A 24500-nucleotide genomic window follows, 5' to 3' on the forward strand; every position below is an offset into this window, starting at 1 on the left:
TCCAGGAAGCGCCTGGGTGGCTCACTGGGCGAAGCGGCTGCCTTCGGCTCAGGTCATGACCCCAGGGTCCTGGGATCGAGTCCCACATCGGGCTTCCTGCTCCTCGGGGAGCCTGCTTCTCCCTCTCCCTCTGCCTCTCCGCCCGTTCATGCTCTCTCTCTCTCTCCTTCTGTTAAATAAATACATAAAACCTTTAAAAAAGGAAAGAAACCTGTTCCAACAGAAAAGTGCAAAACCCACAATGTATATAGAGGAGATCAAAGTAATCAAGGCTCTCCAGTTTCGCTTAGGATTGCAATGTACACGAGCCGTCAGGACTCATTCAGACAAGCTCTGACGGAGGCCTTATGGGAGCACATGTCCCTGGGAAGCAGGAGACAAATAATGCACCAAGCACCAAATGCTACAAAGAAAGACTAGAGATAAACCTGACGACTAACCACGGTAGACCAAGCTCCCCCACGCGAAAAGGGCCCTTGGAAGTAGAAAGTTTGGGTTGCTTCCAGCGCCTAGGGATGAAGACGTGCAGAGAGTGACACCAGCCGCCTGTGGCTCTGGGCCTCGAGTCCTTACTGAGTCCCTGTGTTGTTTGGTGGGGTTTGCCTGTGTCTGGGGGCAGAGAAAACCGAGTGGACAAGTGGGACGAGGCTGCACCACGACGGCGTTCCCACATCTGTTCCCGGCGAAGGTCCCCAAGGAGCATCAGGTCATGTGAGCCCAGCGCCCCCGCGGCTTGTCGAGGTGCTAGAAGCAGGTTGCTCCGGACGTGGAGGGACAGAAAGGTGCTCCTTCTTTTGGCTCCGTGGGTGGTGCCAGAAAGAAGAGCACCGAAGGCTCGCGCTCCCACTGCAAGTTTCTGCCCAGGGACCCGTGGAAGGATGGGGGGTCGCCATCACGGCAGGAAGTCAAGGTGGCCACCTGTCCCCTTCTGTTCAGGTTTTCAGGTCCCTCTAGAAATGAAAACACAGCCGTTACCCTCTTTCGCGCTTCAAGCCAGCCTCCCATGCTGAGACGGAGCGGGCACCTGCATTTTGCCACGGGTGAGCGTGGGCTGGTCCCCGCCGTGCGTGGGGACAAAGGTGGCCTCTGCTGGCGGGCCCCGGGGCGTGTGCGACAGCGCTCCTACCAGCACACGCCTCCGCATCGGCTGTCCCTGACCTGGGGTGCTTTCCCTAGCTGCCACATGGCCCTTCCAGCCCTCGTGTCATGGTCCTGAGTCCCGGCTTGAGTCAGAACAGCTCTGTTTTAAGCCCCCGTACAGAGCACAGTGGATGAAGGCAGAGATGACTCAGCAGGCAGTCCCATCAGCTGATGACCGGGCCAATTCCCCTCGACCCGTGTGGGCCCTTGGAAGGCCCGTGGGCATATTCAAAGAAACAACCGAAAATGCAGACCTCTGGAAAACCTCCCATGGGAAGGGAAGCCTCTTCTGGATCTTCCCCCCTCCCCAGGACATCTGAAGAGACTTGCTAAAGGGCAGCTCTCATACTGGCCCCCAGTGGACAGACCGAGGCAGCTGGTGACGAAGATGTCTCAGGCCTCCAGGGGGCCATCCAGCCGCCGTCCGTCCAGCACTCGTGAATGTGCTCATCGGGGCAGGGGGAGCATGGATCTAGGTGCGGGGAGGGGGTGGAAGCTCTTTTTAAGCCCTCCCAGGGAGGCACAGGGCCCCCACCGGTGTTTCCCCGAAGTGTCTTCCCTTGAAGACCCCGTGCATCAGAATCGCCAGGGCCCTCACCCCACGTGCCCTGATCAGACCCTCTGGAGAAGGGTCCTGGGAATCGTCAGGTACACAGGCCCACAGTGGGGATCGGCTGTGCGGCAGGTGCGAGGCTGGAGTCACGCTCTGCTGTCACCAGCCGCGGGGGCTTGACGAACGTCTCCTCCCCTGTAATGTGGGGACAGCCCCAGGACCTGCCAGCCAGGCCAGTGCTGAGGGAAACAGGGCAAGACATCACCCAGCACCGTTGTTGTTAGAAGGCTCCCAGGGGACGTTGGAAACTTGCCCCCACCAGGCCCCGGCCCTCCTCCACAGCTTGAAGACTCGGAGCTGGTTTCCTGGGCCCGCATCTGTTTCAAACTTGACTTTCATGACAGCTAGCTTGGTCCCACGGACCGTCTGTCCCTGAGCAGGGCTGCGTGGAGGGAGCACCTTGGTGGCTCTGTGGGTGACTCCCCCTTTCGCGGCCTCCATCCCCCACACCCCCACGATCATCTGCACCCTGGGGTCCCACTCTTGGCCATCAGGGCCACTGCAGCGGCAGGGGGCAGGGGGCGGGGGGCTGCTCTTGCAAACGTCTATTCTCTTGCTTCCAAAGAGGTGGATGGGTTTGGGCTGAATTTTGTGCTTAAGAGTGTTCCGTGTCCCTCGTGAGGCTCACTGGGCCAGTGTGCGGGCTCACAAAAGGAGTGTCAACAGGTATTTCTGGAAAAGGCGTGTCTTCTAGCATTGCTTCGCCGGGAGCGGCACTGAGGGTGGAAACTATTCGAGCCTGCAGAGGATGCACAGGATGGTGGCTCAGCAAGACTACAAGTTAAACCAGGCCTCAGCCTGGAAAAGGGCAGCCATGATGTAGCTTTTCCTTCAGAGCAAAAATCCCCGAGGAAGTGGAAAGTAACACCCAAGGCACCCAAGGTGTATGATGTCTTTCTTAGCCAATTGTTTCCAGTTGAGCATTTTAAAAGGTCTTTTGATCTAGGGACAGGAGCAGATTACTGCTTGCCGGAGACCGGAGACCGGTGGGGGAGGGGTGGGGTGGAGGTAGGCGGTGGGGGTGGAGGTGACTGCTTAATGAGGTGGCGAAAATGGTCCTGAATATGGAACATCAGAGCATCGAGTTGCTGGCTATTCGGCACCGTGAAGGTGTTAGGCTACTGGATTGTCCACTTTAAAATGGTTAATTTTATGTTGCGTAAATTTGGCCTTAATTTTAAAAACAAAAGGCAAAACCCAAGTTCTTTGAAACTTGTCCAGGGCGTGATGGGGGCTCAGCATCGGAGATCAAGTCAGCAAATATTTGCTGGGTATCCACAAGGTAGAAGGCTGTGCTGCTGAGGCTCCTGGGGGGCCGGGCCCCGCTGCCCCTCCGGCCTGCTCCCCCAGGGGTGGCCGTCCCTCCTGGCTACCTGTGGCATTCCCTTCTCCTGCCTGCCCTGGTCCTGGAAGCCGGCCTCCGTGACCTGTCTCCCTCCTGCGGCGCCCCCCTTCAGGGAGGCTCCCCCAAAGCCCAGAGCTGGCCAGGCCCCCCGAGATCAGAGAGTCTTCGGCCCATCCCTGGCTCTTAGCAAGGTCCAGATTCTTCAGTGGGCGCTGGGGGCCTGCAGGTTCACACCCTCACCCACTGTCTGCACCTTGTCCACCCTCTACTCATGCCCATTGGACCCATCCCCATCCCCAGGGCCTCCTCCCCGTTCACCCCTCTTCTTTTCCCCACTTGGTGGAGAAAGTCTGTCCCTCACGTCCCTGTGGCCGCCCTGTGTGCACCCACCCCCCAGGACCACCCCCGCGCCCAGCCTTGCCTGTGGGACTAGCGGTGCTCACGTCCGACACCCAGAGGCCACAGGGCACCGCTTGCTGGATGGACCCCCCCAGTGTCGCACCCTGACCCTGCCTAGCAGCCCTGGGGCCACAGAAAAGGACGCTGGAGGCGAATGACGGGGACCAAGGTGAGCTGCACCCACCTCCATCTGCTCGTGAATCCAGTCCAGGAAGGAGGTGATGCGCGTGTAGACCCCGGGCTTGTTCACGTCAGCACAGCCGATGCCAAAGCTCGTTGCGCCCACCAACTTCCACACTCTCCTTTCCTGGCACACCAGCGGCCCCCCGCTGTCTCCCTGGATGGCGAGGAAAGAGGCACCGTGGGGGGTGTCCCTGGTCTCAGCGCCAGGATCCGCCCCTTCTCATCACAAAACTCGGGGCAAGGCTGGCTGCACGCTCACGCGCCCAGCCTCCGAGAGCTGACGCTGGCACTCCCGACAATGGGGTCCTCGGCCCCCCAGGGACGGTCTCCCCCAGCTGTCTCCCTGCCAGATTCTAGAGGCACTGAACCCATGAAGGCCGAGGCCGCTGGACACAGCCCGGGGAGCGCTCTAGAGGGAGGGTCTGCCCGGCCAGGGCTGGACCCCCACAGTGTTGGAGTCGCACTCACTGTGGCTCTGGAGGCCAGATGCACCCGCTCCCACCCGCCTGCAGCCCCTGGTGCCCCCCCGCAAACTCTGAGAACCAGGGCTGGGGCGGGGGGCACCCTGCAGACCCCTCCCGCCGCCAGCACCCAGGCGGAATGGGAGCGCTGGGTAAACTCGGCCGGCGGCCAGGCAAGGGAGTGCTATCTTGAGCAAACGTCTTCCCCACGCCCTGTAAATTTGCTTTTCAGTCATCCCAGGGCAATGCTGGCCGTGGCCTGTCCCACAGGCTGGGTCACCGTCCAGAGCCTCCCCTGCCGCGGTGGCCCCCAGAGGCCACCAAGGGCCCCTACCTGACAGCTGTCCACTCCGCCCTTCAGGTAGCCGGCGCAGAGCATGGAGGGAGAGATGATGCCGCCGTACACATCGCGGTGGTTGCAGATCTTGTTGGAGATTAAAGGCACAGCTGCGTGGCTGAGGACCGGGGAGCCGTCGCCTGTGTCACAGGGAGGGCAGTACGTGCCTGAGGGGCCCTGCTGGGAATTCAGGCCATGCACCGGGGCAGGGGCGGGGGCCACGCCGCCACACTCCCGTGGCAGAGAAGGCCACTCCTGGAGGCGGCCGGCGCGTGGTCTGTGGCGAGCTCCCTGATGAGCGGGCCGGGCAGCCCGTTGCTTCCCATCAGGGCCACGCACTCCCCTAAAGTGGCCAAAGCAGGAGGCGGTTGGGCAGCAGTAACCAGCATGGACCTCCCCAGGGTCCATCCTGGGCTAAGCGCTCAACCCACACCGGTCCATTCAGGCCTCAGAACAATCCAGGTTACAAAAGGGAAACTGAGGCCCGTGCCCGTGAAGTTTGCAGGCAGAACCTTCGTGTGGTCAGCAGAAAAGTGTCCTCCCAAAGCTGTCCACTTCTCAATCCCAGGAACCTGTGTCTGTGTCACTTTCCCTGGCAGAAGGGCCCCGAGATGGGGACACGGGCCTGGGCTACCTGGGTGGGCTCTAAACAGAACCACAAGCATCAGAGGAGAAGATGTGATGGGGGAGCCGAGGTCAGGCAAGCGGGGGAGTTGGGGGGGGCCGGGGACACTGCCTGGCCCGCTGTGAGGATGGAGGCGGGGCCACGAGCCAGCAGGCAATCCCCAGAACCTAGAAAAGGCCAGGAAACAGACTCTCCTTCAGAGCCTCCAGGAGGGACCTGCCCTTCTGACACATGGATTCTAGCCCGTGGAGATGGATGAGGACTCCTGACCTCCGGAACCGAAGATAATACCTTCCTGGGGTTGAAACCAATGAGTTTGGTCTTGTTGCAAGAGCAACAGGAAATGATACATCTGCCATTGGGTCAGCCCCACCATCGACCCAAAGGGATCCATACCTCTAACTTAACCTGTTTGTAAACCGGGTATCTTTATGTTTTATAGGCTGAAAGCAGGGCACAGCCCTATTCCCATGTCTTTAGCACGTATCAGCAGGCGGGGTGCAGGTCTACACTCCTCAAGCCCACATTCTAAGAGTTCTCTGAATGTGAGCTGCATCCTGTTTTCTGCACGGGCTTCTCCAATCCACCCATACCCCACTTGCCTGGGGACCACTGGCCAGAGGTCAGCTGAGAGTGGTATCTCTCCCTACTAGTCCCACAGGATCTGGCAAGGTAATGAACTAATGTTCTGATGCCACAAGTCCTGAGAAACAACGTGACTAGGGCTGTGGGGGGAGCGTGGACGTGGAAGCCCAGACCTCCCACCACCTGGTCGTGTGACCCCAGGCCAGGCGCTCAGCTCCCCTCAGCCCTAGGCTCCTCGCCCTCAAGACAGCCATGAAGATAATTCCCCACCGAGGGGCTGCTGTGAGGAGCAGACAGCCTGGAGACATCCGGCTCAGCACCTGGTACGTGGTAAAACGGAGCTCAACGTGTCTGTGGAGGAAGCTTCCAACATGGGCAAGAGGACGTGGCAAGCTGCAGGGATGAGACCCTGCCCTGGGAAGAGGACCGACCCTTTAGATCTGGGTAAGCCCTGTGTGCCTTGGACATTCAGGGTGCAGGGGGCAGACTCAACTAATAAGCCTCAGGAGGAATATTCTGAACTTCCTGTATTAGGGTGAATTGCACCCCCAGAAATCATGTTCACCTGCAACCTTACAATGTGCCCTTATTTGGAGTAGGGTCTTTGCAAATGTAATTAAGGTAAGAATCTCAAGATGAGATCATCCTGGATTTAGGATGGACTTTAAGTCCAAAGACTGGTGTCCTTATAAGAGAAAGGGGAGAGAGATTTGAGACTTGGTGGGGCGGGGTGCACAAGAAGATGGGGCAGAGACTGGAGTGATGGCAAACCAAGGGATGCCAAGGATGGCTGGAGCCACCAGAAGCTGGAGGAGAGGCCAAGGGTAAGTTCTTCACCCTCGGAGCCTCCAGAAGGAACCGGCCCTGTGACACTTTGATCTCAGACTTCTGGCCTCCAGAGCTGGGAGAGAATGAGTCTCTGCTGGTTAAGCCTCTCCGTTTATGGAGCTTTGTTTCAACAGCAACCCCCCTGCCCCCCGCAAGGAACTCCTACATTTTCTACCAGAAGGAAAGGAATTGGTGGAAAACCTATGAGTGATGAGCACAGGTGTGCCCTACCCCGATGGAAGGATGGGGTAGGCTCCATTGGCATGCGCTGTTCTCATTAAGATGACTACTACCATTACGATTATAGCAGTAAGTTTCCATGCATCTGCTTCCTCTAATGAAATAGCACATCTTCCAAAGTCACGCAAGATGAAAATTCGTCACCAGTTACAGATGTCTGCCTTCTGAATAAACCTTGGGAAGGGTTCTCTATGGGCTCCTTATGTACTCTGCTAGCATGGTGGGGAGGATGAGGGGAAACTGCCTGATGATTTGGTGAACATCTCCCCAACAAGGAAGGTCCCTAGTCCTTCTTTTCCATTTATTTCTCCCTGACAAAGTCTGCAATTTCCCCAAGATAAACGGAACCATGACTCTGACCCACAACCGCTCTGCTGAGAGTGTGTGTCCAGCAGCTGACCCATACCCCCTGCCTGGGACATGTGGGCCTCCCACGGGGATGCCACACTGGGACACGGGGGGCAGCGTGTCATGGTGGGCATCCACCCTGGGCCTCATGGCTCTGGGCTCCCTGGACTCAGAATCTCGATTTCAGATGACTGACCTCCATCCTCTGTGGCCCCCCATCCTGACGTCCAGCACATTTTTCCATCGGGAAAGTTTTCTTCAGAGTTGGGCAGGCAGACGGGCTGGATCATCTCTGTTGCAAGGGGAGACAGCAACCTTGAACTCAGTTGAAGCACTAGTCCAAGAAAACAATGACTCTCCCCAATGTCCACTCTCAGAAGAGCTCAGACGATCTCCCAAAGAAAGGTCAAGCCCTTGGTTGGTCTAAAAGCTACCAGCTTGGCGCAGGGATCCTCTCCCTTCAGAGCCTCAGCAACGTGAGTGGGTCTGGACCAGGGGGTGGCATATTTTCTGTGAAGGGCCAAATAGTAAATACCCGAGGTTCTGTGGGCCATGTGGCCTGCCACTGTGGCCTGAAAGCAGCCAGCCACAGGCAGTGGTACACAAATGGATCTGGCTGTGTCCCACTGAAACTTTATTTACAAAAACAGGCAACAGGTCAGATTGGGTCCCGGGGCCCTAACCTGCCCACTCCTGGTCTGGACCATGGGCGCACTGCCTTATGAAACATCCCTCCATGGCTACTCTGGTCCCTCCTGGCACACCTGGAGGCAAGAAGCTTGCCTGTCCCCACGGGCTGTGTCACATACACCCTCCAGCAGAGACAGCATCACGGCTGCCATGAGGCTGTCTCGTGAAGACACTCTGAGATGTGCTAAGCCTTTCCGCACGGGACAGTAATGGAAAGGCAGAGAAGTAGTAAGAGCACTCGCTGATTCTTATCAAAGTGCAAATGTCAGCACCTCATTTTTTATAACCAAGTATCATTAATGATAAACGAACGCCACCATTACAATTTCTCTTTGCTTCTCCGGAAATATTAGTTTCAGAGCATTACATGTAGAACATGAGATGTGTGGTGTGATGAACACACTGATCTTGGGCCACGGTTCTGGGGCATCAGGGGCCTTGTTCAATGTCCCTCTGGGGACCCATGTGGGTATATGCTGGGGAAGGCAAAGGGGGCTTTAATTTAAGAGTAGGTTCGTAATCCTTTGTCTGCATCTGCAAAATGTTTGGTAGCTCTATCCTGTGTGTTCTGGTATTCTTGTAACTTTCAGAGGTTAGGACTAGGTATTTCCCAGGGAGACACGTGGCCTGCCGGATGCAGCAGCTAGAGGGGAGAGACTGTTTCTGAGTACTTCCGGGAGCCGAAGATGCACAGTAAAGAAGTGGCCACGGGGACGATCCCCAGCTGACTGACCTATGAAGTGCCCTCTTTGTAGGTCATGACCAAGACACCGGGCAGGGCACCTCACCTTAACAAGCTCTGGGAAGAGCTCTTTGACCCCACAGGGCCAGCAACCCCCTTCCACCACCTCGAGACACCCGTGGCCTGGCCTGGGGAAGTCCCTTTCAGCTCCAGCTGGCACCAGCAGGAAGAAAGTGGCACCTGTGGGAACCCCAGTGGCACCAGACGAACTGAGTTGACCAAAGTAGAACCACAGGGTCTCTAAAATCAAATATCATCAGAAGCACAGCCCACAAAAGTAGGCAAGCCACGCACAGCGAACCTGAACGGGGTGACCACCTGCGAAAGTTGAAGAGGTATATGGACCGGCGTCACCTAACGTGATAGCACGATGTCTAGAATGCTGTCGAAAATTACTCGTTATACCAAGAACCAGGAAAATCACAACTTTAATGAGAAAAGATAATCAACCATGGCCAGCGGGGAAATGAGTCAACTCCTAGAATTATCTAGCAAGGATTGCAAAGCAGCTTCATAAAAAGGCTTCAAGGGGTGATTACAAATTCTCTTGAAATAACTGAAAGCAACAGAGCAGCAGGAAAGCCAGACGTACCGCTGAAGGTGAGCGGCCCAGCCAGCTTCATGAGGGCGATGTCGTTGCCCAGCCTCTTGGGTTTGTACTTGCTGTGGTAGATGATTTTTTCCACCAGATGGGAAGGGGCTGGACTGTCCAACAGGGAAACCAGCCCCACCTGGATCGTCCAGGACTTGGGGAGGTACAGGCTGAAATGAGAAGGCAGAGAGGTGAAGCAGGAACACCCCGGTCATTCCCCAGGCGGGCCTCGATGACTGCGCCTCCAGACTTCTCCGCATTCTGAGGGGTCTCTCAGGGCCCGTTCCCCATCAGACAGCAGCCAAAACAAAAACAAAAACGGAGAATTGTCCTCTGGGGTTTGGAAGTCTTCCTGTGGTTCTTTTTCCCCGTGCTCACTTCCCCCGAGACACTGCCTGGGAGGTCAGTGCCCATCCGGCCGGAGCCACCTCTCAGTCTCTTGGCCACAGCACGCTCCCCTGTAAGTTGCTAGAGGGAGGCTGGCCGTTTCCCTCCTGCAATGAAGCTTCCATCCAAAGCTTTCTACCTTCTCTGTAAGAGAGGCCGGTCTGAAATCCTTAGAATGAGCTCAGGGTCACCAGTCACAGCCAGCAGGGACAGTGATGGGTCCGCTCCACTGGACACTACTTTGTGACCATCCGGTCGGTTTGCCACTTTCTGGGCCTGCTGCTGACCACTGGAATCTTCCCCATCCTAACACGGCCCAGTCTAACGGGGTCTGTGGGCGACGAGCACTCACTCATAGACGCAGTGCGCGGCAGTGACAATCCACATGGGGGTAATGACGGAGCCCCCGCACAGGTGATAGCCCTGGAACTGAAGGCTGGCCTGCCACGGCCACTGCATGAGCGAGGACACGTTTCCACCCACGATGCGTGAGCTGTAGCCCGTTCTCAGACCACAGACTGCAGAGAGACAACAAGGGCTGGGGGTCGATCCCACAGACCTTTCTGGGGAACCTGCTGTCACACCCACAGACCACCCCCCTCCCCGACAGCCTGCTGTCCTTGCAGAGCTCACAGCCCAGAAAGAGAGCTGGAGGAGGCAGGGGTGGGAGCAGACGTAGGGGTGCAGTGGGAAGGTCTGGTGCTGGCAGCGCCCCTCCCCGCGACGCCCATGACCCCAGTATGACCACAACTCACCAGGAGCACGGGAACCTTCTGCAGCCCTCTCCTTAGTAATGCAGGGCTACAGTGTACCTGCCTGACTTCTCCAGACCCCACCCCTGCAGTGTGAACCCTCCCTCTGCCAGGGGCGCCTGCCACGGGGCAGGGAGCCTGGGGCACTGACCAGCCTGGGCACACTTTTCCTTGAGGTGGGAAGGGGCAGTGGGAAGGAGAAAGTGACAGTGAGTCAGGCTGCTGGAGCCACCGCGGAGTGACAGGGCATCATAGAACATGGTCCTGTCTGCTGCAGAGAAGTTGCTCCGGACTGCCTCCCCCCCCACCCACCACCCCGCTAACAGGTGAGACAGACTGACACTGCTCTCCTCCTCCATCAGGTGGGGTCTGCAGGGTTCCCACCTGGCACCTAGGACGAGGGGACCCGAGCAGTCTGAGGAGGCAGGGGAGACCGGAGTCTGTGAGCGCGCGCGTGTTTCTATTTCTCTCTGCCGTGCGAAATCTCTTACCTGTACACTTCAAGGTAACCACACGACCCGAGGCACACCCCTCCCTAAGGAGCAAAAGAGGAGCTTTACGGTAAACGCCAGAGGTCAGGGAAATAGGCACTTTTTTTCAATTTAATCTTGGGATAAAAGAAAAATGAACTCTATTTCCCCTGCTCTTTAATACAGATTGCAATTTTTGTCCATATTAAAAAAAAACACACGCGTGTGAGGTCACTCATTCCAAAACACTCATTCCGAAACATTTGGCTACAGTGAAGTATTGTGCGTGTGACAGGTGACTGAGTGTTTCTAAGCTTTGTAGAGCTAATGATGGGAGAGGCAGGAGGAGGGCTGTTTCATAAACATCACTGGTGTTGTTTGCAGGTCAGCTTTAGACCGGACTTCTCCACTGGCCCCTGGAGGACACAGAGTGCCCTTCGGACAGCATGGCAGGTGTCCTTGCAGCCTGGATCACACTCCTCCCCAGAGCAGAGCTGTGATTGCTCCAGAAAGGACACGTGCTCGCCCTTGCACGTGGGGGGGGGGGGCAGGGAATGTGCTGTTCTTAGAATCCACCCGTGTCCCTTTGTGACTTTCCCTGCCTTTAGAGCCCCAGGCCATTCATGCAATCATGCAAGGCAAAGGGGGTGTCACCAGACGGAGGTTTTAGGACTTAGGAGATGAGCTGTCCCCACAAAGTCCGGGGTGACTATCAATTATGTGATGGCAGGCTGACAAGCTGTTGTTTCCCAGAGCAGAGAACACGCTCCTGGGATTTGGCCCAAAGTGCCAGGAAGAGCATATGGGGATGCCCGACTGTAGAGGCGGGGACACACTGGGCTGTGGGTACCGTCATTTACGGGCACCTCATTTTACCTTTCTCACGAGTTGTCGGGGGAAACATGGAATAGGAATCATAAATGTTAAAGTACTCTGTAGACAGAGGATACGTGTCTTTCTTAATCGCGTTCTTTCTAGTTTCCTTGTCCCTCTGCCCTTTTCCGCACACACCCCAGGGGCCCACGACGAGAACAGCACGACACACGCAGCACTCCTTACCACCCTCCTCCCTCTCTCTGTCGGGCCATGTTCGCCTGCTCTGGCGTGGGTTCTTGCACCCCAGCCGGTGCTCCCTCCACCCAGTCTAACTGAGGCGGCCAAGCCCCCACCTTGCATTTGGAGACACACTCTCAAGTCGCTTGGGTCCTCGTGGGGCCGTGCACAGCTCAACAAAGCCAGCAGGTGACACCGTGCGGACAACGGCACCGCCTGGCCGCTCACCTCACATACACGGAGTGGTGCAGAGCGCTCACTTTGTCATCGGGCAGGAGGTGATTGATGGACGCAAAGTCCTCCTGGAGCTGCTCCTCGAGCAAGTCCACCCTGAGGGTGTCTGAACTCACATAGCTGCAAGTACATTGGAAACGCAGACCCGAGGTGTGAACTCACTGTGGGCTTCAAATCAACCAGTGCTCGTGTCAGAATACTACATGTGGCGTACCGGGGGGTGTCATTCCCACCCCTCCAACCATCAACAGCTTCCTTTGCTGGCTTAGGAAGGCATTCCAGATCTTGCATTGTCTGGGACCACGGACCCATCTGGCCCCCACCCCACGGCCCCTCCACCCCCGGCAGGCTTTGGGCATGCACCAGGGAGCCCACTTCCTGATGTAGCTAAGTAGGTCCCCTTGATGCATCCAGCTGAACTGACCTTTGCTTGGCCTGAAGCAAGCCCCAGAGAGAGCAGAACACAGAACTAGGCGGAGTGTTTTCAGGTGGGACCAGAGTGGGGATGCTGAGAATCCAAGAGGAATAGGTCAGGGAGAATGAGAGCCAGACTGGGATGCGTTCCATTGGAGAGAGATGAACACAGAAAGAAAAGGCTCAGGGCCCCCCCAGCAAATGTTTAAAGTGTCAGGAAACGGGTCTTCTGGAGAACAATGGTAAAGAAGGCATGATCTTTAAAAAAAAAAATCAAGTGTTTGAAGAGTTATGAGATAAGGGGTAGTAAATGAAAGGGCATCCTCCCCTTTTCTCATGGAATGAACAAAACACGAGGCAGCTGGCTTGCTTCACTCACTAACACACCAGTTTATCACACAGGATTGCATCCGGTTACGGAAATGCCATGGCAGGGGGCGCCGGGAGTAGATGTAGAATACAAAGTGCAGTCAAGTTTGAGTTTGGAGGGCAGTGACCCTCCCAGCCCTCCCAGGGATGGCTCATCCGCCAATAGGGCAGGCGCCAGGTGATGAGCTGATGAGCCGGAGAGCTGTGAGATGCATGGGGGCCCCGAGGGCCACCCCGGGATCGCCATAAACGGCCCTGCCTCCAGGTGGTCGTAACCACCCCAGCCCCCAGCTCTCCCAGGGCGTTCCTGTGTGCCAGGCTCACTCCGACGCGAACCTCACACCGCCCTTCACAGCAGATGCTACTGTTGTCCCTGTTTTGGAGGCTGAGTCAGGGAACTGGGCTGAGGACACAGGGATTCGAACCCAGGCGATCCGGCTTGATAGTCTCCCCTTTTGCTGTCATCCAGATAGCTGACATGGGATACAGCCGAGCAGAGAAGATCAAAGAAGGGCTTTAAGGGGAGAAGTAGGAGGAAAAAGCAAAAAGGCTACAGAAGTAAATCTTGGAAATGAAGCATTGATACGGAAGGGAAGAACGGGTTCCTAGGGAAGGAAAGCAGCCGTGCCGAGGGGCGGTCTGGGAAAACCACGTCGGCTGGACTCCCCCTGAGGGCGCACGCCAAGCGTAAGGGGCCCATCTCACCGCGGCTGGGCGCCCGGGGATCTGAGGGAAAGGGGTCTCTGGGCCCTTCTGCATAGTAGAGGGGGGCCTGGGGATCCAGGGGAAGGGAAGGCACTCCCGGAGGGAGAGGGAGGGGAGCCGGGAAGGGTAGGGGCGCCCCCCGTGAGTCCAAGAAAGGGCCTCCATAGGGAACAGAAGTGCCCGGGGAAGCTTTCAGCTGTTTGCAGTGGTGGTGGGGTGTGTGTGTGTGTGTGTGTGCACGTGTGTGTGCGTGAGGCATGTGAGTGTGCATGTGTGTGACTTTGTGTTTGTGTGATGTGGTGCTGTGTTTGTGTACATATGAGTAATGTAGTGTGTGATGTGTGTGCGGTGTGGTATGTAATATGTGTATGACGTGGTGTGTTGTGTGTATACGTGTGTCTGTGTGTGATGCATGTGCACGATGTGGTGTGTGATGTAACGTATGTGGTACTTATGTGTGTTTATGTGGTGGGTGGCATGCACGGTGTATGTTTTTGTGTGTGTGCATGTACGTGTGGTGTGTGTGTGTGCACGTGGTGTGTGTGCACGTGGTGCATGTGCATGTGTGGTGTGTGTGCGTGTGTGGTGCGTCTGTGTTGTGTGCATGTGGTGTGTGTGCATGTTTTCTGTGTGTGCATGTGTGGTTGTGTGTGCATGTCATGTATGCGTGTGTGGTGTGTGTGCGTGTGGTGCGTGTGGTATGTGTGTGTATGGTCTATGTGCATGTGTGGTGTGTGTGCACGTGTGTGTGCATGTGGTGTGTGTGCATGTGTGTGGTGTGTGCATGTTGTTTGTGCATGTGCATGCGGTGCGTGCTCGTGTGGTGTGTGTGCGGGTGGTGTGTGTGTGTGCATGTGTGGCGTGTGCATGTGGTGTGTGTGTGTGGCGTGTGCATGTTGTCTGTGCATGCATGCGGTGCGTGCACGTGTGGTGTGTGTGCGTGTGGTGTGTGTGCGTGTGGTGTGTGTGCATGTGTGGCGTGTGCATGCGGTGCGTGTATGTGTGGTGTGTGTGTGTGCACGTGGGGCGTGAGCCCCTCGTCCCCGTCTGCGAGGGGTGAAGTCTACATAATCCTGGGAGGCATCTGTGTGGGTGGTTTGGCTGTTGTCACAGGGCTGAACTGCTGCTGATTCCTGAATCCAGGTTGTCACAGGTGAGAAGGATGCGGTCTCAGGGACACAGGTTGGGGGACGTTGGGGTGTCACAGGCACTGGAGAAAGGAGCTGAGAGGATGATGCGCCAGATCTGAAAATTGAGGCTCCCTGGATTCCAAGCAGTTTCCGGCTTTAATGTCCAAGTCGGGGAGCTGGGCCGAGGACACGGGGATTCGGGTGCAAACACCCAGGAGCCTGGGAACTCAGAGAGTCTACCCGTTTTGAACCCCGGGGGCGAGGAGCAAAGGGGGTTGGGGTGCCGTGGTGGGAGGCCACAGAGGACAGCAGGGCCGGGGGTCAGAGGAGGCGCCAGGAGAGAGGAGGAGAGAAATGTGTCCCCTCGGCACAAAACGTCACGTAGACAAAACCAAACGCTGAAAAGTGAAGACCCCACTCCCAGTGCTGTCCCTCCTACATGTTGCCAAACAACTGTTCGAAGTGATTGTGTTTTCCCTAAATGGCTGGCTTTTCAAACTTGGGTCTTTGGGACTCCTGGGAAGTGTGCGCACACGTCTGTGGGGCCACCAGCACCCGGCGCGTGGGGGTCACGTAGCCACCCTCTGGCTGTAGCCTGAGCAGCTGGGGGCTCGGAAGTTCTCTATTTCCTGTGTGCATCTGGGGTCCTGTCCTGACCATGAGACACCCCCAAACGTGCCCCTTCCCGTGTGACCTTGATCAAGCCACTTAGCAGGCGGGGGCTTGGTGTGCCCACCTGGGGCGTGAGGATGACATCAAGGTTGCCGCGGGGATGTGGCGTGACGGTGAGCAGCCGCACCCCGTAAATGCCCCACTAAGAGGTGGCTCTCTCTCCCCATTGTCACCACGATCAAGTGCTTTACCATCAGCAGGAAATGTTCTTTAAATTACCTTGGAAACCCCAGCTGGGCACAGGCGACGTTAGCGTGGAGGCCTCTCCAATCGTCAGAGCACACGGTTCTCCACGCCGCGGCTGTGAACACCTGGAGCACCGCGTTCTGGCCGCTCACGCGGACTGCCCGGCGCACAGGACGAACCGGGTGTGAGCGGCCCGTGGAGCCTGAGCCCGTGGGCAGAGTTCGCTCTGCAGCCGACTCAGCTCCCTGCTCTGCTGAATCTGCCCTGCCCCTTGCCTGCATCACCCCCACCCTGCAGGGCAGGGGCAGTTCTTACTGACTGGACCCCCTGAGCTCTCTTCTTTCTGCTCTTGTGTTCTCCCCAACCGAAATTTGACCCCAAGTAACAGTCCTCCTCCCTTTGCTCCCAGCTCAGTCACCCCTGGGGATGAATGCCGGGTGGATCCCAGTTAAGCACGTGACTTGACAGCAGCATGGATCTGGACCCACTGCACGGATGAGTAAGGTCAGGGTTGGGTGGTCCTTCTACCATGAGGTGCATGGCCTTACCACACCGGTACTCATCCTCCCCGTCTCTGCAGTCTGAGACCCCGTCACATCGAGCCGTCAGGTCAATACACTTAAAAGATGAGCGACACCTGTACTTTCCAGAACAATCGAAGTGAACTGAGGAAAAGAGAGGACAAGGGTGTCAAGGAAGGGCTGGCTTCTTCAGTGGACAACACTAACAACCATCCACTGGCCACGTGGCCTTGAGCTTGGCCATCAATAATGAAACCTGCATTGAAATTGCAGCCTGTTTCCCTCAGCCCAGTTTCTGTTCCAAATTCCAGAGGGTGGGGCTGCTGCACTTCACTTTGTCTCACTATGTGGCCTTGAGCCACAGGTCTGGGGCTCAAGGTCAAGAGAGAAAATGCATGGCTGCGGGCCGACTGGCTGAGCCAGCTGAGCAAGGAGTTCCGAGTGAGGACGACTCGGCCCCCAATCTACCTCCTATTGTCTCTGACCCTGGGCAAGAAGAGAAGGGACCAGGGACCACACAGCTGAGCAGGTGGGCCAGTTATTTGAAAGAGAAGAAGAGATATTGTTCCCTATTAGAGCCCATCCAAATGACTCACTTTCTCAAAAGCCACATGAACCTTCTTTTAAAAATAGCAGGTATGCTTGGCCTTGCATCAATGGCCTCCTTGTCTTCTCCCGGCCCCTCACCCCTTCCCGCCCACAGAATCCTATTTCATCAGCTGCCTTTCGATACTTCTAACTGGGCAGGTTCCTTGGTGACAAAGCCCCGAGCATGGCCAGCAGCCCCTCCTGGGCCCCAGGCTGGCCCTACATTCATGCAGGCAAAGAAAACTCAAAGTCAGCAAGCCCCAAAGACGTTTGCCTCCAGTAATTAAGGCTGGGTGGCAGCACCCCGCCGGTGTGAGCGGGGGGCTCATCAAAGTTTAAACGGCTGGACAGGCATTCGAGAGCCCACTAAATAATGAATCGTACTCACTGCCCAGCCCGATGGCCAGTGCTAATATCAAGGCAATGATCCCAATGACAATGATGGGAAAGAACTTCAGTGGGAGCAGGGACAGTATCTGTGCCGCAACCGCATCCGCGTCTGAAAACCGAAAAGGTGGGGGAAGAGCAAAAAGCCACAGAGCAGCGGATTTGAATAAAATAAAAGTTAAAATTGAGCTACCCATCCCCTCTCCCCTCAAAGCAGAGAATGTTCTGGCCCAAAGAAAGTCGCCGTAGTTAGACCAAAGGCCACCTATCCGGGGACATGCTCCAGAGGCTCAGCCCCATGCTCTCCACCCCCAACCCACTTGTGTCCATCCCCGGTTAGGGGATGGTGTTACTGACCGAATTGTGTCCCGCCCCACCCCTCAGTATGTTGAAGTTTGGACCCCAGAATATCATCTTATTTGGAAATGGAGTTTTTACAGAGGCCATCAAGTTAAAACAAAGCCACCGTGTGGGTCTAATCTCATCTGACTGGTGTCCTTTAAAAAGGGGACATTTGAAGCCAGAAACAGACATGCACAGAAGGGAATGGTGTGAAGAGACACAGGACACCATGTGAAGATGCAGGCAGAGATGGGAGTGATGAACCTACAAGCCAAGGAACCCCAAAGATTATCAGCAAACACCAGAAGCTGGGGAGAGGTGAGGAAGTGTTCCCCGCAGGTTTTAGCGAGAACACAGCCCTGCCGGCACATGGGCTTCAGCCCTCTGGTCTCCAGAACCATGAGACAATAGACCTGTGTTGTTCTAAGCCACTTAGTTTGTCGTCCTCTGTCTCCGCCGCCCCAGGAAACTGGTAGAGGAGGGAAGTGGAGCCCAGGTCCCCAGAAATGCTTCCCCCGAGAGGGCGGTGACACGTAAAACCCAAACAGGGTACTCTGAGGAGAGGGAGGGCTGGGGCCTCTGAGGGGGTCACCGGATGATGTAGCAGCCCGTTCTCCACGAGCCTGGTGCATGGTGACACCAACAGCCTTGTCCCAGGCCGTCTCCCTGAGGATGCTGGCAGAGCAAGCAGCCCGAGAAGATAGAGATGATGTCTCTCTCCAGAGCAAAGGAGCAGGTTTACCTAGTGTCTGGCTTAACAAATACAATGTTTTCCTTTGGGACAAAGTGTGTGCAGGTCTGCTTGCACTCCATTATAAAAGATTTGAGTTGCCTTGGTTCTGGGTTCCTTCGTGGGATGCAGACCCCCTGGGCATGCAGTGTATCCCTGGGCTGTTCCATATCACCTCCATGGGGCTTGGCGGGCATGGGTAACTGACTCGAACAGGACGCATGTGCTGCTCGTTGCATGAGTAACAACGTCCTCCGTGTCTGACCCGGGAGTCTCCTGTCTTCTGCCAGCATCCAGCAAACTGGGCAGGCTGATTTGTTAGGTTGCAAGTAGGGTAAACCCCAGACCTGCCCCAGTTCTTGCCGAAAGAACCAGGCAGATTGCATGAAAAAGAGGATGCGCTGTATAAACGTTATGATGCCCCAAAGTACAAGCGTCTCTGGGCAACCAGGAGAATTTCCACCAGCACCCTTTACTCCAAGGAGAACAGGCCCCTTCATGCAAATTATCTCATCAATCCTGAAAACACACCTATGCCAGAGTTGTCCCCACTTACACTGGGGAAGGTGGGAGTGTAGGAAGGGGAGACAGCCTTCTTCACAGCACACGGTTACTCAGGACACAACGTCCCTTCCTCTCGCACCCTAGGCTTAGAGATGTTGAGCTGAGAGGGCTCCCACGGAAAGCATTCCGAGATCTCCCCCTGCCTGTCCTTGGAAACCCACAGCTTCACCCTCTGGCAATAAAGGGTGTGCTTATAAAATGGCCAATATCATTCAGGGCTCCTTAAAAAAGAAAGAATTTGAAGACAAAAATGGGGTGGGGGGAAGGTGGGAGAGGAGGAGAAGAAGAGAAGAGTAAGAGAAGGAACAAGGAAGAGGGAAGAAGGAAGAAGTTAAGGAGAATAAAGAAAGGCACACAGTCCGTGGCCTGAAGGATGTAGAATGAGGAGGGGGAGGCAGAGGACAAGGTCTTTGTCTTGGCCACATTGAGCAGGCAATTTGCTCTGCAGCCGTGTTCTCAGAGCCTAGACCAACACCTGATGTGCAGCAGTCCTTGACAAATACAGCTGACCCTTGAACAACGCAGGTTTGAACTGTGCGGGTCCACTTACATGTGGATCTTTTATGGTACCGTACCTCAAATGTATTTTCTCTTCCTTAAGATTTTCCTGATAACACATTCTTTTCTCTAGCTGACTTTATTGTAAGAACACGGTGTATAATACATGTAACACACAAGATACTTGTTAAGTGAGTGTTTACGTGATCAGGAAGGCTTCTGGTCAATAGTAGGCTATTAGTAGTTAAGTTCTGGGGGAGCCAAAAGTTATAAGTAGATTTTTGACTAGGTGGGGAGTCAGCAACCTACTCCCACCCCTGTGTTGTTCAAGGGTCAACTGTATCAGTCAATTGAATGGATGAATGACATCATGATAATGGAGGTTGTTTTATCTCAGCATGGAAGACCAATTCCTTCCACGGCAACCAATTCGTGGCCTTGAGTTTACAGAGCAGACTCTTCTTTCCAGCCTTCCCCACCCCCAGAAGCCTGCACCAAATTAATAACTCCCCCTTACTGAGAGCCCACACTCCACTTACACTTTAAAAATCAGCAGGAACCCCAAGAATGACCTCTTATCATTCCAGTTGCTTTGTGTCTAAGAGTTAGATTTAGAAAATTCATCCTAATTATAGATTCCAAGATTGCTGCTCAGTTAGAACCTTCGTATCGTTCACATTTGCCTCTTTACAGCTCATCTGCCATGGTGCCCTGTGGGCGCTACCATGGCCCCGCTCCCCCTCCTTGTTCTGTCTTTGAGAGCATGCCTGGAATAAAAAGCAAAATGCATAGCAGCTTCCCAAAAAAGAAATGCAAATGATTAACCAGCACGAAAAAACCTTCAACCTCTCTGGAAATTTGAAAAACTGCAAATCAAATGTAACTACATATCAACCTCACAATATTTATTATGATTGCTGTGGTAGCATCCCCACTGCAGTCCAAAGTGAAAGGAAATGGACCTCCGCTTATAGTCAAGAGGAGTATACGTTGTATAAACTTTTTGAGAGTCAAATTGGAAATACGAACCAGAAGGCTTAAAAATGGATGGAATTTTTGACCTAGTAAAACCACTTTCAGGAATTTATCTTAAGATGTCATCATTGATGTACATAAATTTCTACCTATATGGACACTTAGAGAGGTGGCAAATGTAATACTGATGCATGGGAAACAGCCTGAACGCCCATCAGAAGAAACTCGTGATAGAACACATGTATAGAGTTAGTTCCATGATAGGGAAAGGGAGTTGGCAAACCTCCTCTATAAAGGACCAGTTAGTAAATATTTTAAACTTTATGAGCCATATAGTCTCTGTTGCAACTGCTCAACTCTACTATGGCATGAAGGCAGCCATAGACAATAGGTGAATAAATGGATATGTCTGTGTTCCAATAAAACTTTATTTATAAAACCAAGTAGTGGGCCACATTTGGTCCATGAGCCATAGTTTTCCAACCCCTAAAGAATAGTTAATTATTTAATGCCATGGAAAGAAGAACATGATATTGTTTCATTTGGGGGAAGAAAAAAAAAAAGCTTCAAAATAGAATATGCCACTTCCAAAGGAAAATACAGGTATGTAGATCAGAAAAAGGCAAGAAATCCAATACTAAAGCACAAATAGAGTTATCTCTTGAGTAATGGTAAAATTGTGGGTAATTTTTAAAAATCTTTTTGATTAACTGTGTTTTCTAAATTGTTATAATGAACAATACATTGCTTATTTATTTAAAGCACTACTAAATTCCCACTGCTAGGAATTAATCATGAAGAAATAAGCAAAATTAGCAGAGGTGAATATGTATAGTGTTATTCATGCTCATATTATTTGTACTATAAAAATATTAGAAACAATTCTATGTCAAATGAGGATTTAAAAAACTATGTAAATTACACATCTACTTGATGGAATGTTGTGATGTTATAAACAAAAGCATGTATAAAAACCAAGTATCACATGGGGAAACACCTGTCTATACCTACACTGCGCTTGAATGCGTACTTATGGGCAAGGACAGGAAGAGAATGAAGGCAAACATAAAAACCAGGTAAATCTTGGGGGTCAGGTGATAGCAGGGTATTTTTTAAATGTATATTTATGTTCCTTTTTTGAGTTGTATTTTTAAATTGTGTATCCTTGCCTTTACTTGAAACCTGTCCTCCCACCTCCCATATTCTCCACCACCCCCCAATCTCAATTGTCCAGAGGGTTTAAAAGGAATCATTAGGGCAGCCCCCACTCCATGCTTTCTGGAACCTCAGCCAGAGCCCCCATGCGTCCCCTGTGCTGGCCCCAGAGGTCAGCATTCTGGCTCACTGTTCCAAGTCCTGCATTTGAGACCTATTTACAAAACCAACTCTCCTTGTTGCTCAGAGCAGCTCTTGTCTCCTGCTGTTGGATTTTATTCTAGGCATCAAATACCTTCAGCAATGCCCAGCTTACTCTAAGTTTCCCGGAAGAGCTGATGAGCATTGGTTCTCAGGACTTTCTGGGGGGCTCGGAGATCTTCTGGCAGGACGTGACCCCTCACTCCCAGGGGCAATGGGAGCCTCAATTTCTGAAAACCTCCATTCAGAGAATGCAAACTTCTGTCTCTGGGATTTGGCAAGGGGCTGAACAAGGTGATGGCCCTCTCTAATGCCCCCCTCTCCAGGGTTCTATAAACCCAAGGAAGCGCAAGCATCCAGCTTGTGGGTGTGAGAAATCCTGGTGAGTATGTCCCCAGAGGGACACTCTGGGGACACTTCCCCAGAAATCACACCTGGTTCCACCTACCTGGTGCAACAGGACTTATTTTCAAATCGTCAAGTCCAAAAAGTGATCTGAAGGAGAAGGGGGCCTCCGCGGGGGGTGGGTCATTCTCCCCCATGGTGACTATTTCAGGACCTCCGAGGCTTGGCTCCACCTCCTTCACCAGGAAGAACAGAAAGCGTTTGCTCCCTTATTTACAGTTTTAGTGTCAAACACATCTTTGTCATGTTAAATCTTTGAAATCCAACAATCCACATAAAGCACATTCAGTACCCATTAATCAAAACTATGTGTCCAGCGAGAACGCATTTTTTTTTCTGAGCCACAGCAGGTAACAGAGAAACTTCCAGAGTTAACGAAAAACTATGAACTGAATTCTGCTAAAATAATGACTTTCTCACTGTGTATTCCTACCAATCTTAAAATCAGTTGACTAGCAATCTTTAGAGATATGCCCTTTTATGATTTAGAAATTACTGCACCCTTATTTTTCAGAAGATAAATCACTTTCAAAGCACCTTCCTTCTCTTTTTTGTCATTGTTCTTTGTCCCACGGAAACTCAACCCTTTGCCTACACATGCGGGACACCTATCATAACCATAAGAAGTTTTTTATACTCACACAATGTCCACGCCCAAAAAATGTAGATGGCACCATGGAGGGGACACTCACCCACAGTATTTGTAGTTTTCCGTAAACACAGCCCTTCCCTGGCTCTCGCGGGCATGACCTAGTTAAGGATGAAAGTATCCATGCCCTCTGGGTGCCCAGTCCCCCACACAGCAAAGGGAGGAGCAGCTGGGGACTGCTGGCTTGCACCAGCTACACTGGGGCTCTGTTTCCTCCGAGAGAATTCCACCTATCGCAAAGCCAGAGAGGTCAGAAGCCTCTGGAAATCATTCCCGTAACTCTAAGAGGGGCGGAGTGAGCAAGGAAATGGCGGAATGTTCCCAACTAAATCCCAACTCACCCTCCCAGGTATCAGTCAGGCATGAGTTCTCTGGGAACCTGCTTCCTCAAAGGAGGTTCCAACAGGCATAGAAACATAGATACTTAAATCACCCATTTTCAATTTCTGTTTACTGGTTGTGATGTTTGAGATTCAACAAGAAACTATTAAGCCATTTAACGCAAACTCTGTCTTCACACTGCTTCGCGTGGTCTTAGGAAAATTGAAGCGAGAGTTATGCACTAAAAATATTTATTTCATTCCTGTCTCAAAAGTGGCTCTGAAAAGTATCTTAGAAAACTAGTAAATTCACATCCGGCATTTTTGCTTTTGATTCTTGCTGATACTTGCCACGAACTATCAGCATGTGGCAAATCACGCAGCTTAAATATTTATGATCAGAATAAGAACAAGTGGTAAAATGCTTTCTGAAACCTTGAACCTAGGCATGGAAGTCCCTTCCCAAACAGGCGGTCGTCGGTCGGTTTCACAACACTGAGAAATGTTGAGAAATCCTCTTTCAGAAGCATCGTCTCTCCCCCACCCACTTTACTCACCATTTCTGGGGCCGCCATCATTAAAAGCAGAAATATTTTCCTTTTTCATTATAAAAGCAAGCGTGATGGTAAGCAGGCTGCCAACAGGTTCTTCCAATCGGGAAATACTTCCACCGGGTCACTCAGCCTTGTTGACTCAATCATCACAGCAAACAGCATTATCGCGGGCATCTGTGTAACCCGACCTGGATGTGGCTATCAAGTGGCCATCGGTGGTATGACTGCAGAGACCAGGGAGGGGAAAAATGTGACTTGCCTTTAATTAGTAAGTAAGGTAAGCAAACCTTTTCAGAAACTTCACATAAGAGGCTTCGGAACACAGGCGCTCCGTTTATAAAAGAACAGAGAGGTCCTGCCCGGTGCTGAGCAAGCACACCAAGAGGGGCAGGCAAAACGCTCTGGCAGGGGTTTCTATCCCTCGGTGTGACTGACTCATAGCAGCTCTGCAGGCAAAAGAGAGGGAACCTGAAGTGTTCTCACAGTGAGCACTCCATAGAGACACTTCACACTCCATTCTGTAAGGGGCCTCTACATCCCGAGGGGTTTCTGCACACAATACAGCTTTAAGATGTTTTATCAGGAGAGAACATAGCCCTGCTGCTATTGGCAGGGAACTGAGCCCCTTTGGAAGTCTAGTGGAGTGGAGCTAGATGCATTCATTTATTCACCAAATATTTATGAGCCATCTGCCATGAGCCAGGCATCTAGACTCAGAGCAGATGGCAGAGAGGACAAAGCATTCATCTGTGGTCTCAGGTGATGACAAATGCGAGGAAGAGATGAGGCTGGGAGAGGCTTAGAGAGTGATCAGACAGGGTGGTGGAGGAAGACTTCTAGGAAGAAGTGGTATTTCAGTGGAGACCTCAACGATGAGATAAAGAAGGTCATATGAGCTAAGAGGGGAGATTGTTCCAAGCACAGGACCATCAACTCCAGAGGCCTGGAGAAGATGAGCTGGGGGTGTTTGAGGAACCCCAAGAAAACCTATGTGCTTGGAAATTGGCAGATCATGGAAGGCCTGGGCCATTGGAAGGACTCTGGTTTGATTTCCATGTGATGAAAAGCCACCAAAGAGCTAAGCAGGGCAAAGTCAGATCTATGCATGTGT

At 53.3% G+C, this 24500-nt stretch overlaps 1 protein-coding gene across 1 annotated transcript; it reads right to left on the reverse strand.

Annotated features, from left to right (window-relative positions):
* Positions 1-932: 932 nt before the first annotated feature.
* On the reverse strand, positions 933-22699 carry TMPRSS3 (transmembrane serine protease 3). The gene is made up of 13 exons (XM_032392678.1): positions 22508-22699; positions 21910-22042; positions 16998-17108; positions 16049-16165; positions 15534-15657; positions 12019-12144; positions 10759-10802; positions 9868-10033; positions 9129-9298; positions 7301-7396; positions 4476-4618; positions 3682-3834; positions 933-950 (listed from the first exon to the last, which is right to left on the reverse strand). Exons 1-13 carry the CDS (start codon positions 22541-22543, stop codon positions 933-935), a joined length of 1437 nt encoding a protein of 478 aa, XP_032248569.1. The 5' UTR covers positions 22544-22699.
* Positions 22700-24500: the final 1801 nt, after the last annotated feature.

The sequence above is a fragment of the Phoca vitulina genome, unplaced genomic scaffold (genome assembly GCF_004348235.1).
Source record: "Phoca vitulina isolate PV1807 unplaced genomic scaffold, GSC_HSeal_1.0 scaffold68, whole genome shotgun sequence".
NCBI classification, from domain to species: Eukaryota; Metazoa; Chordata; class Mammalia; order Carnivora; family Phocidae; genus Phoca; species Phoca vitulina.

What these genes read in the sequence shown, in the direction of transcription:
- TMPRSS3 (XM_032392678.1), bottom strand. Translation starts at nt 22,543, where the DNA reads ATGGTGCCATCTACATTTTTTGGGCGTGGACATTGT. An exon ending in AATAAGTCCTGTTGCACCAG is followed by an intron (nt 17,109 to 21,909) that starts GTAGGTGGAACC and finishes TTCGGTTTTCAG; the next exon opens with ACGCGGATGCGGTTGCGGCA. An exon ending in CACCACTCCGTGTATGTGAG is followed by an intron (nt 10,803 to 12,018) that starts GTGAGCGGCCAG and finishes TTTGCTCCTTAG; the next exon opens with GGAGGGGTGTGCCTCGGGTC.